General features: G+C 33.9%; 1 protein-coding gene across 5 annotated transcripts in view; it reads right to left on the minus strand.

Annotated features, from left to right (window-relative positions):
- CEP76 (centrosomal protein 76) overlaps positions 1-14,032 on the minus strand; it is a 22,720-nt gene continuing 8,688 nt past the window's right edge. For 3 of the 5 annotated variants that reach the window (XM_063076989.1, XM_063076993.1, XM_063076992.1), the window contains exons 7-12: positions 13,547-13,675; positions 9,492-9,680; positions 6,586-6,752; positions 5,342-5,675; positions 2,899-3,116; positions 1,690-2,048 (exon numbers count right to left, since the gene is read on the minus strand). In XM_063076989.1, coding sequence (XP_062933059.1) covers positions 1,910-2,048; positions 2,899-3,116; positions 5,342-5,675; positions 6,586-6,752; positions 9,492-9,680; positions 13,547-13,675 — 1,176 coding nt within the window. In that variant the 3' untranslated portion in view covers positions 1,690-1,909. Of the gene's footprint in view, positions 1,492-1,688; positions 2,049-2,898; positions 3,117-5,341; positions 5,676-6,585; positions 6,753-9,491; positions 9,681-13,546; positions 13,676-14,032 lie in introns of those variants that run through there. The other 2 variants (XM_063076991.1, XM_063076990.1) reach the window with 2 other exon arrangements.

Below are 14,032 nucleotides of genomic sequence, written 5' to 3' on the forward strand. Positions count from 1 at the left end.
AAAGCACATTCAAAATTCATGTGTTACTCTGGTAAAGCAAGTCAGGAAGTCCAGCCTCAATGTTAATATAGCCTTGATCTTAATATTGCCTCATAGTTCGTCTCAAAAGTTGAAAATTACAAGCAATTTTCTGTTGATAGCTTTACGTGTAAATTTGGCAAAGAGTCAAAAAAAAGTCTTAATTATTATCTACTAATTCCCTAAAGTCATGTCAGTCTCATAAGAAACATCTGTTTACCATTTTCAATGAAAACTGGTAGAAGAGGGATAGTAATATTTTTCAGGCTTTTTAAACAAGTTAAATCATAACTATTTATCACATATAAAAAGAAATCAAAAAGTAAGACACATTTAGATTTTAATTTAAAAAAATTAAGTCATTTTCTTTGCTATTGTGAATTAAAGGGATGAAAAGAACTAATAACTTGGATAGCCAACTGGCATATACTTTCTTAAGACCAATAGATGAAGCAACTGAATTAAGAACCACACTCAGAAATGACGAACCGACAGTCAAACCTATCACTCGTATCATGAAGCTTCTCACAAAGAGCTGAATTGCTAGTCTTTTTAATGCTTAACTTTTGTTCACTCAAAACTAACTTTTATTTTATTTTATTTATTTATTTATTTTAATATTTTTTTGCTCTTTGAATTCTTTTTTTTTTTTTTTTGTCTTTTTCGGGACCGGCACTCAGCCAGTGAGTGCACCGGCCATTCCTACATAGGATCCGAACCCGTGGTGGGGTGGTGGGAGTGTCGCCGCTCTCCCAGCGCCGCACTCTCCCGAGTGCGCCACGGGCTCGGCCCTCAAAACTAACTTTTACAACTTGCTCAATTTTAAAACAAATATCAGCATGAAGTCACTCACATATGCTTGTTTTCAGTGGCCTCACACAATGACTCTCTCAGATTAGTTACATATATGCTAATGTTTTTATCACAATGAGAAAAGAAAAAAAGTGGTTTCAGAAGATGGAATTCATGAAAAGGCTAATAATGAATCCTTGACCACAGAAAATCAGTGACACACTGCCAATATTAACCACAGAAAACAATTTATCAGCATAATAACAAAGGGGTGGAATACATTTTTTTCTAAAATATCCAATTCATTTTTATAATGAACCAAACTAATAAATATTTATAAGTTATTCATGTACTTTGCTGCGAGGTTTGTCATTAGTATTTATGCTTTTCTGGTATTAGTTTTTTCCTATTCTTCTCTTCAAGGTCTTCCCATAAATTTCTGGGAAGTCTGAAATATCCCTAGGGCCAAGGGTAAATCACTAAAATGATAATTCACAAAAATGTATTTTCACCTATGTAATAAATAAGTCTGTTGTGAGGTTAATTTCTCCTAATTTATATAAAATAATCCCGTTAATCTATGAAAAATAATGATCAGGGGCTGACCAGTTAGCTCAGTTGGTTAGTGTGTGGGCTTATAACACCAATGGGGTCAAGAGTTCGGATCCCCTTACCAGCTAGCTGCCAAAAAAAAAAAAAAGAAAGGAAAATAAGATAACATTGATTTTACTATGGTTCAAAATCCTTAGACAAATATCTCTCTGAATACTTGTTACTGTAAAGACAACTCTGTAAATTTTAAATTCATATTTAAACTACCAAATACCTATAAACCAAGTAGCATTTATTAAAATAGAACATACACTTAATTTATACTAAATTCCACTTAGATTTATACAAGTTTTTCTTCCTTAATTTTTAAATACACACATCATGATTTTTTTAAACATTATCACAGTCAGGTATATACAAAATTGAAATATGACATCCAAGCCAGATTTTGATTTTAAAATAAGGAACCTCTAAACAGCTAGTAATGTACAATCAATGTGTAAAACTCTAATAAAACACAGGTATAATTCTTATATAAATGTTAGTCCTATAATACTGAGCGATATTTACAAGCAAACATGATCCAAACGGCACATGCAGATTCAGGGTAAGTAAACACTCGGACACGAACTGCCAGTCGCACCTGGTCTCCACGGCAACAGATTATTTCTTCACAGAAAGGAGACCTACATAACAAAGAAAATTTATTCAATTAAAAAGTCAGTATCTAAAATAATTTTTTAAAATCCTGTCTCTGTGATTAATGGGTACGAAGTTTCACGCAGACAGGAAGAACAAGTTCTGGTGTTCTAGGCTCAATAGTGCTAATAAAAGTATTGTATATTTCTTTTTTTTTTTTTAAAGATGATTGGTAAGGGGATCTTAACCTTTGACTTGGTGTTGTCAGCACCATGCTCTCCCAAGTGAGCGAACTGGCCATCCCTGTGTAGGGATCTGAACCCATGACCTTGGTGTTATCAGCACCACACTCTCCCGAGTGAGCCACAGGCCAGCCCAGTGTATTTATAAATAGCTAGCAAAGAGAATCTTGACTGTAATTGCCACAAATTAAAGATAAATGTTTAGGTGATAGATACGCTACCTACTCTAAGTGAATCACTGTGCAATATATACATTTACTGAAATAAAACATATTTGCCACACAAATATGTACAATTAAAAATTTTTTTACAAAATTATTCAATAATAACAACAAAACCTTGTCTCGACTACCAATGGCTCTGTAATTCTGGCTGAGCAATTCAAATTATAGACTATTTCCTCATAGTCTATAAATTGAAAATATTGTACTAGACAGGATCAGAGATCCTCAACTGAGATTGCATCAAAATCACTGGGAAAATTTTAGACTATCTAGGGCTACAATTCAGACCTAATGAATCAAAATTTGTGGCAAGGAGGGCAAGTCATTGCTCTCCATGTGATTCTGATGTCATTCCTAAGTAACTTCCAGACTAACTGATCTCTAAGAGGCCCACACCAGAAACATATAGGAATCAATAAATTGCACTTTACCGAAGACACGTGGCAAATGCACGCCTTGCATTTCTATACACAAAATGTATTGGAAACCCTTTAAATGTGTGACCATCAGGCACAGCCCTCCTTATTGCATCCTGAAATTCCTCATTGCCTGCAGATATACTTGTCGTACGCTCAAATTCATAAGAAGCCAAAGCTGGTGATAAAAGATAGGAAAGCTGGTCTTCCCAAACAGTAGTGAGACCAAGATCCTATAGCAACCAAAGAGAAAAAGAAAAAAGTGAAATACATTAATATTTTAAAAACCAATTAAGTAAAAACATTATTTTAATGTGTGCCAAGAAAAGATTTGAAAAAGCTGTTCAAATTTTTTAAACTTCCTATTACTTATTATAAGGATGCATAAAAATATAATTGAAAATAAAAGGAACTACAGGTGATCAGGTTTTACCTCTTGGAGAAATAACCAAAAACATTCAATACAATGATATTCATGTAGGCTCTGAATCTTATACTTCTTTTGCATCTACTAGGAAATACCATATGGAATATCCTAATGGAAGACACTGTGTAAATTTTGGAATTGTATTTCATTTAATTTATTAATTGCATATGTAATTAAACAAATATTTACTGAGCATTTACACTGTAAAAGGCACTAACTTTTATACCGTAAGAGATAAAAAGGTGAAGACAACATACTACAGGCCCTCAGGGAGCGTGAAACATATGTTCTACATTAAAGGCAATTATGATTTCATTTATGACACCGAATGAACCATTGATATCTAAACACACGAAGTAAAAAAAGTATTCAGTTACAAACATAAAATACTTCTCAAAATTCTAAGTATTTTGATTATCATAACAGATTTTTAACATTTCCTAATTTCACATTCAAGGTTTTAAACTGATCACAAGTGATCTCGAAGGTCCATATCAACTATACTTTTCCCTGGCAAAACATGAATCTTACTTGCAGGCCTACAAGCACCATTAACTTAGCTAGTGATCTACACTGGCCTCTACCTCAGCTTTGCTTCTGTTTTGTATACAAAGTAATTCTTATAATGTAGTAAAATATTGCTTTTGTTTCCAGCAGTGTAATGAACAAGGTGTCCTGACCAATTCTACTGCTGAAAAACACTACAAATAACGGATTTTCCAAAACATACTTTTAAATGCTTTGATGAGCTGGCAAGTGAGTAAGGAATATGTTACAGGCCAAAGTTAAAAGTTATTGGGAACCCAGAGAACATATCTGATAAATTAGTTTGCCTTTGATGGCCTCAAAGAACATAGAAATCAGGGCTCACCCATTGGGGGGAGTCTTATAAGGAACCCCGAATTAGAAATAAATCTTTTGTAGGAATTTTGGATTCTGGTCCTTTATCAGTTACATGTGTCATAAATAACTTTTCCCACCCCAAAGCATCAGTCTCTTAATGGCTTCTTTTGATGAACATAAGCCCTTAAAATATATCAATCTTTTCCTTTATGATTATTGCTTTTTAGGTCTTCTTTACAAAAGAAATCTCCATGGCTGGCTAATAAACAAGAGACTTGATCTCATTAGTAATCAGGGAAATACAAATTAAAGCCAGAACGAAGATATCTTTTTACATCTACCCAGTTCAGTGTAATAGGAAAACAAAACAAACAGAAACCAACCTGGGGGAAAAAATGAATATATAAAAAAAAAACAACCCGTATTTTTAATGGAGAAATTATTTGAATAAGCATTTCACAAAGAGGAAATCAAAACAGTGGTATTCAGCATAAGTCCGACTCTAAGATGTGAACAAGTCCACCATTCTTCATTTCTAGGAGGAAGTAATAAATTCTAGAAGTATTACTGAATTGGGAAGTTTCTGAGTCTCAGAACTTATGACTTTCAAAACTATAAATTTCATAAAGGTAGTGTCCCGCTCTGGCTCTTGTCTGAATCCTGTTCATGACGCCAGCTGCAGAGCTACACTACCATGCTAGTTGTCTTCTGGCTCTTTACCTACCCTTAATCCTGCACCAACTGGGCCAAATGCCAAGCTAGGGCTGGGTCTGGAGCTCACAGACCCCTCAAGCCTGTTGTCCAAACTGGGTCACAAACCTTTCACATGCCAGGCTGGGTCACCAGACCCCTCACATGCAGATCTATGAGCTAGGCAACCAGTAAACAGGTCCTTGGAAGCCGTAGGTTAGAAAAGCATGACCGCGGAGTATGGTGGCCCAGGCCAGACACCAGCAAAAGTCGCAGTGCTGCACATACGCACAAACTCCACCCACACACACAATTTATTTACTGAACCACCCCCAACCGGCCCTGAGGGAGGGACCTGACTAAACTGTGCTATTTTCCCAACAGGTAGGGACTGCATTTGCTTTTTTCGGTGCTAGAACAGTGACTGGCACTATCGTATATGCCAAAAAAAAAAGTTAAATACATAAATGAAAGAACAACAATTTCAGTGTTAATTACCTTCCTATGTTCTGACACCAGGAGTCTCAGTTGCATTTCTATTTCATTACTTGTTACTGATGCATCAATCGTGGATGCACATAGAGGTGGAAAGGGAGGTAGGGACGTTGTAGCTCCTGGAGCACACACAGATTTAATTGCTTCTTCACTCATGGGTTTCCATTTGGATTCATCATTCAAATCAAATATACAAGTTTCTACAGCATCAGAAGGTTGACAATTTCCCAGGAACATCTGATGATTGAAAACACAACCAATTGTTCGATATGGGTACAACGGTTTGGGCTGTTCAGCGAGTGGAGGTTCATCAGGATTGATAGGTTTGTGGATGTACCTAAAAAATTAAATAATTTTACATAATGAGAACTTAAAAATTAAGAAAGCAGCATCTTACTGGGAAAAAAAAGTTATTCTAAAACTTAAGGATATAACTACTTTCCAGGACTAGAGTTTAATACTTGTTTTTCCTTCTTATATTTCACAATTTGATTACTCTGAATTAATTGTAAAGTACATCCTATAATATAGAAACCAACTTTATTCCTTCAATAACAGAATATATTCTATTCATACTGTTAAGGTAAAAAAAAGTTTATCCCAGATAACACAATTAAAATAACTTAGTTATAGATTATGAGGCATGACTAACAAAAATGATTATCAACCAGAGACAGAGTACCCAGGAAAATAAAAAGGAGGCCAAGGGCTGTACCTCTAGTACACACAACATTTAAAGACAAGAGGAGGGAAAACTGAGAAAGAACAGCCAGAGAGGAATAATGAAAATTAAAAGACAATGATATGAGAGAAGCTAAGGAAAGAAAATGTTCCAGGAAGAAATCTGATGACAGGATAAAGTACTAAAAAAAACATCCAGTGGATTCACCAACATGGAGTTGGTGAACACATCAAATTTTCAAAAGATATCATGATTTACAACTTGAACTTATTTTCAAGCTTAGGGATGATCTTCAGAAAAAAACATTGACAATTTAAAAAAATACAAGTAAATATAATTTACTTTTTACCAACTTCATGTTGACAAAGAGTATTTTAGGGGTACAAATTATTGTAGAGTTCATTTACTTAGCTGCCATAATTAATTTTTTACACAGTCATTAAAAGCCTCTAAAACTAAAATTATCAACTTATACCTTTGAGTACCATCAATATGAACAGAAAACCCTATAATTTAAAACATTTATATGTTCATTTTAATATCCTTGTAAACTTAGTTGACTAACCTGTGTCCTGTTAAACTCTCCCAAAAAGTGATGGTTCCATCAGTTCCACTAGTCATAACCCACGCGTGAGGTACTCCTTTTGCCTTAGTCCCAACACAGACAAAGGCTTCTAACCCATATCCAAGAAGAAGGCTGCACAGAAGGTTAGCATGATCTTCACAGTCACCCTAGAAGATAAAACGAACTTAAATTAAGTATTTATTCCTTCATATTGTCTCCTCATTAAATATTTAAATACAAAACAATAAAAATTTACTAATACATTTTTTTCACTTTTTAATCTTTAGTCCAGTGGTAAGCTGAAACAATGGGGAAAAATTATTTTACAAAGTTAGTGCTCACAAATCTGACAGTCATAACACATACACAAAGTTTATAAAGAACTCATACAACACAGAAAGAAAAGCAGGAAGATTTCAATAGATGAATAGCTAAAGGACACGAGCACACAAGCTGACAAATCATATTGCAGAAAATGCAGATAAATGGGAAGACACTCAAATTAAACCAATGAGTTATAGTAGCTATACACAATAATTTCTAGGAAATACATACACAGAAAAAACGGGTGGGAGAAAAAATAACAAAATGCCAACAGTGGCTATTATTAGGGTAGGTTATACATAATTTTCCTCTCTATTTTCCAAATTCTCTTTGATATGGTTATGTTACTTTCACAATTTAAAAACTTAAGACTACAAAAACAATAGGAAATATCTGATAATATGCTCTGTGAAAACATTATTAAAATATTAAACAATACAGCGACAATTATATAAAGATACGTATTTAAGTATAGGAACACTATAGGTAACATGCAAAAGCAAAACTAACTGTTGAACTGAGTGAGTGTTAGAATGAAGGATTATTTCTTTCCCCCAAAAATTTGCATTAGCGGTTCTACACTGTCCTATTTATTTACTTATTTATTTTGGCAGCTGGCGGGTATGGGGATCTGAACCCTTGACTGTGGTGTCATCAACACCGTGCTCTATCTAACCAACTGAGCTAACTGGCCAGCCCTGTTTTTTGGTTTTTTTAAAAAAATTAACTATAATTAAACAAAGAGCATTTTATAATAATTAATTTGACTTTATAAAAATATGATAGCCAACCTTTTAGACCCAGAAATTTCTATTCTGAGACTTTTGTCCAAAAAAAATTCAAGAGAAAAATAATTTAACATGCAAAGATATTCAATGTAAAAGTTCATTCACATCATAGAAAAAAAACTGGAGGCAAGCCTAACTTGGCCAAAAGAAACAGTTCCTACAATAAGTAAATAATTATGTAGATTTTGTATACTGACTCAAGAAAACTTCAGCCATTGAAAGATGGAAATCACAGGGCTTGCCAATTAGCTCAGTTGGTTAAAGCGCAGTGTCGTAACACCAAGCAAGGTCAAGGGTTCAGATCCCTATACTGGCCAGCCACCAAAAAGAAAAAAATGGAAATCACAAAGACTGTAGCAAAACACAGAAGAATGTTCATAGCATAATGTTATATTAAAAGGAGGACACAAAATTTTATTTATATCTTCATTACTATTATAGAAAAAATGATACATATACAGGAGAAAAACAAAAATATAAAAAGAAATGATAAACTGGGAACAGAACTATGGGTGAAGTCATCTTTACTGTTGTAATGTTATCGTTCATGCAACAAAAATATTTTAAATATTTAAATAATTTTCCAGATTCTAAGATGAGCTTTCTCTTTAAAAGAAAATAGTGAATCAAAGTGATTCTCTACTTTACAAAATAATTATTTATATAATAATTTTAAATATGTAACATTCCTAAATTATTCAAAATAAAAAAAGTTTAAATCCATCTACACAAATTTTGGCAATTGCAGCTTGGAAATAAAACAATTTTTTTCCATAACTAATGTTTAACTGCTTTTCAATTGTCTTTAAGACACATCTTTCTAATTTACAAACCAGTCTCTCATCCAAATTCTTTCACTGTATGAGGGGTCTTCAAAAAGTTTATGGAAAGATTCGGATTATCTTTTAATTACATTTTTCCACAAAGTTTTTAAACTACCCTTGTATGAGCTTTGCCTTGTGAATATCCCTTTTATGTATACCACCTCAGATTAAAAAAATTACTTCAAAAGAAGAATACATATAGTAAATTTCTTTTTTTCTCCTGTTTTAACTAAATTGACTGCTAAAGGTAGTCTTACTTATTATCATATTATGAACATTTTTAAAACAGAAGGTTAGGAAATATCCCATAATCTATAAAATTAGTTTGCTGAAATCAAGTCATTAAAAAAGTTTAACATCGATAAAATTTACCCAAACTCTTAAATATACACTTGTATTTAAACTAAACAAGAGCTGGGTAGTTAGCTCAGTTGGTTAGAGTGTGGTGCTGATAACACCAAGGTCCAGAGTTTGATCCTTTTACCGGCCAGCCACTAAAAAAACAAAATAAAATAAATATAAATAAAATAAACAAAATACCATTCAATCCCAGATTTTTTTTTCCATATTCATTTTGTAATGTCATTTTCTCTTAAAAGAATGTACTTAAAAAAAAATATTTTTTTGGTGTATTTAAAAAAGAATGTATTATCTGAGCAAATTTTAACACATGGTTCTGGTTCTGTCGCTGTCTCTAATTCACTCTATAACTTAGTTTACGACACTATGATATTTGTATGTCTCTACCTCACAAAAATCAGAATAAATTAAATAAGAAACTACATGAGGAAATAAAGATGCTGTTTTTCTTTGCATATTGATATTGAAATGTTACGAAAAATAGTAAAAACAAGATTCTGACTTGTTCAAGCTGACAGTATGTACATTTCTCTAAGTTAATCTTTTACAAATGTATTATAAATTTAGAATAACTATAATGTACTGCTATTTAACTCTGTGTGTATGGTACCTTGTTTCTACAGAGAAAGGCCAGCAGAGTGCACCACTGTTCCTGTTTACCTCCTCCTCCAATAACAGGGGCTCGTTCATAACCAAGGACGTTGACAAATCTTGCTGCTTGCCTTGGAGTATCCAGAAGCCGCCCAGCTCGAAGTGGTTTAACATAGGAACAGACTGGTCTATTTATCCCATTTTCATCCTGGAAGAAGAGGGGGAAAACATTATCTGTAATGATTAATCATCCCCGATTTTAACATTTTTTTAGAATACATTAAGGTGGGATAAAACAATTCTGGATACCATTTACTGAGTGTTTACATAATGAGAACTTAAAAATTAAGAAAGCAGCATCTTACTAGGCTAAGTGCTGTGCATATAATTCCTCTTTTAATACTCATAACATCTCTATTATTTTCATTTTATAGATGATGAAACTGAAGGTACAGCTATTAGACAACAGAGCCAGGATTCAAATCCTGAGCTGTCTGACTGGAAGCCTGTGACAGTAAGAACTCCTCTGAGAAAAGGGTGGGCAGATACGTAGAGGAGGTAGAGGGATCTAAGCCGAAGTGTTCTTTCAAATTACTGTACAGAACTTAACAACGTATATCTGGGCAGAATAAATAACTTTCTGATAGACTGATATAACAACAATGATCAGAGTTCATTTCTGCTTTGTTTTCCACTAGGGCATCACACTTAGAGATCCGCAGGAAACAACAGTTTGTTAAGCAAGTCAATTGAAAGCAGAATGTTGAAAACATTTCAGGAAAAGTCTTACATTCTAAATACAGGATGTATCTAAGTGCTTGTGCTAAGTAACAACGGCACATATAAAGTCTCTGATGACTGTTCACCACTGTGTTCTTAGTATTACCAAAGCCCACGTTTTCCATAACTTCATGATCACTGACACAGCAAAGTGAAAGGGCTGCTTGCTATTCAAGGTTTGGAGATGGCTTAACACTCTGTACTATGGCAGGGCTCCTTAGGAAATCAGATCTAACTGAGCCAATAGAAATAACACCTTTCTGAATTATCAGAACCAATGATGTCTTTCTATACCACAAACACATCACTTTTCCAATACAATCTTATCTCCTTGGCAAGAAGAAAAAAACTCACTTATTTATATTTGATTATAGTAAGAAAGATCATGAATTTTTATTTATTTATTTATATTTTTTATTTTAATTTATCAATATACAATGTAGTTGATTTTCATGTCCCTTTACCAATTCCTCTTTCCCCCCTCCAACACCCCCCATCAACATATCTGTTCACTTGTCTTAAAAAGTTCAAGGAATTGTTGTGATTGTTGTGTCTTCTTCCCCGCCCCCACTGTTTGCTTGTATTCATTAATATTTATATGTTGCACAGCAAAATGACTACTGTACTTTCCATTCATACCTATAGCTCTCAACCCTAAAAGGCATAAATTTTTAAAACAGAAATTATTCTTTTGGAAGGAAGTGGAGAACTATTATTTGGTTTTCTTTTATATTAATTCAGCATTACTAATAATATAGTGTAGCATGAGAATGTAATGTCCTGAAATCACAATCTGAACATTAACAGGATATCCTCAATCTTCAAGTGATTTATAACATTTTCTTAAAACTTAGTGGTCTTAAAGTTCAATTTCTATAACTTAGTTTAAAATTTCTTCCACTAAAAAATTCAAAAGGCATCATTAAATAAATTATTGTACAATAGCAAAACCAGCTAGTAAAGGAGAAAAAGAACGATGGATTATTAAGGATAATGACCCTGGTGAGTCTACAGATCTTTGGTTAGGATCAAGGTAATAAACTCACTTCCTGTGTGAGACATTCCTATTCTTGCAAATTCACTGACAGGCAAAAAAGGGATGAGTATATAAAATACGAATGCATTTGCCTAAATCAATCATCAATAGTAGCACCTTGGAATGCAAGATATATCATTACATGTTTTATTACAGCAACATTTCTAATATTATCTAAATATATTCCCATAAGATATTTCAGCATCTTGAAAATTTCAGTATTTCAAACTCTAAACCTGCACTGTCCAATAAAAAGCCACTAACCAACCATATGTGGCCATTCAAATTTTAATTAATTAAAATTAAATAAAATTTAAAATTCAGTTCTTTACAATCACATTAGTCACATTTTGAGTGCTCAGTACATGGCTAGTGGCTACCATAGTGGACAGCAAAGACATAGAACATTTCCACCACTGCAGAAAGTTCTATTGGACACTGCTGCTGTAAGCTTTCCTCTTGGGCTTGCAAATATTAGAAATTCTTTTTCAGAACATGTATAATAATTTTTTGGTTTGTAACTATACTTTTTGTAATTAGATTGACTGCCTTAAATAACTGTTGTTCCTAGTTTCACAGCTAGTTAAAAATGGAAGAAAGCAGTAAGAAACAGCTCTGGGGATCTAAGTAAGATAAGAATTTTATTTACCTTATGTATATGGAAAGAGGTGGCACAAATCAAGAAGGTACTAGTTGAAACTGCAATTTAATACAAACTCTGCCATGACTGAGTTGTTCGATTTTAGGAAACACTCTTCACTTATCTATCCTTCATACTGTCTACAAAGAGAGGCAATGCCTGCCCACTTGTCAATCTCATATGGTTACTATGAAACTAAATGACCTTGTGGTCCAAATATTTTTACAGTAAATTCTAAGAGACAGGAAATTTGTTTGATATTTTCTAAAAGAAAGTCCCAGTTGCTTGATTTCCTTAGCAGCATATCAACTTCTTCCACCTCCTCTTTGATCTTCCATTTCTTTGATCAGACTCCACCTGGCAATGAATAACTGCATCTCAGACTAGGTAGATGCAGGGAGCCAGTTACAATTTGACTAGTTTCTTCCTGCCCTTGCCCTGACATCTCTGCTACCTTGCTGACCTGGTCTTTCAATGTACAGACAATGCTATCAGAAAGTCAAAAGGCATTTCCCTTAATCCCACAACTAGCCAACTAGGGTCGCTCATTCCCAAGCTCCCTATCTAGAAATTGAAACACTTCTAGCTTGTCCCAAAATCTAGGGAGATGAGGGTAAAGCTAAATGAATATGCAGGATCTGAGAAATGTAAGTCAAAATACTACTACACTGTACTTACGTAGAAACAGCTACATGAGGTTGAATACATATAAAATATTTGAATAGTTCCTCAGAAGTTACCAAAAAACATAGGTTTGAAGGCCGGCCCGTTAGCTCAGTTGGTTAGAACTCAGCCTTATAATACCAAGGTCATGAGTTTGCATTCCTGTACTGGCCAGCCACCAAAAACAAACAAAAACAAATAAAAAACGAACAAAAATGCAGATTTGACCATATATTTTATGTTGGTTTATAAAGAGAGAAAATGGGCTTAGGACTCAGGTAAAACAGAAGCTGAGAGATATAGTTGAAATGCTGCAGTTAAATATTACTGATCACTGGCTTAGAGATCTTGGTTATACAGAATTACTACATATAATATTGTTTGTTTAAGAAAAACCCTAACAAAGGGCCGAGCCCGTGGCGCACTCGGGAGAGTGCAGCACTGGGAGCGCAGCGACGCTCCCGCCGCGGGTTCGGATCCTATATAGGAATGGCCGGTGCACTCACTGGCTGAGTGCTGGTCACGACAAAAGAAAAAAAAAAAAAAAAGAAAGAAAAAAAAGAAAAACCCTAACAAAAAAAAAAATGCCCAGATCCCCAGTTCTTCACACAAGAGCTGAAGCCACATAAAAACTGCAAAGTGATTAATTTCTTTAGTTTTAAGTATCAAGCAAGGACACACTCCCAAGTTAAACAAAATGTATTTTCATCTACTTTAAGTCAAATATACTCAGAAAGGGTTTAAAAACCCCATAATTGAAATAGAAAGCAAAATAAAACAAAGATTGTATTATACCATTCACTTACTCAGCAAAAGTGAGTACTACAAAATCAGCATTATATTTTAGAAACTTTCATTTGTTTGGAGTAAATACATTTTATAAATATAAGTAAAATTTACATATACAACAGTAAATATCAAATACAGACATGAAACTTTTCTAATATTTACGAACCTGTGCAAAAATCTTAACCAGCCGTGAGTTGTGCGAAGGTCGAATTTGCAAATATTCCCTCCACCACTGCTTAGCATAGACAAGAAACAATCGCTCTTTCTCTGCAGTTTTCTGTCGTTCCAAAGCAAGCTTGAAATTAAAAAAAATATTTTTTCTCAATTTCTGTTCACTCTCCTTAATTACTACAAAATATGTAACAAATCTATTTACTCTCCATCACTATCACCACCCTAATCTGTAAGAGCCTCCTGACTTCCCTATTTCTGCACTTACTCCTGGCACAATCCAGTCTCCATACACTTGTCAGCATGATCTTTTTTTCCCTCCTAAGACAGACATTTTAAAATAATAAATCATATTCTGTCATTCTCTTCTTTAAAACACTTTAATTATTTCCCATCATACTGCAAACTACCTGCTCTGACCTATAAACTCTTGCCCCTATCTCATTTTCTCCTCTCTCCACACCCACTACACTCTGGCCAC

This window comes from Cynocephalus volans, chromosome 13 (assembly GCF_027409185.1).
Source record: "Cynocephalus volans isolate mCynVol1 chromosome 13, mCynVol1.pri, whole genome shotgun sequence".
Classification (NCBI taxonomy): domain Eukaryota; kingdom Metazoa; phylum Chordata; class Mammalia; order Dermoptera; family Cynocephalidae; genus Cynocephalus; species Cynocephalus volans.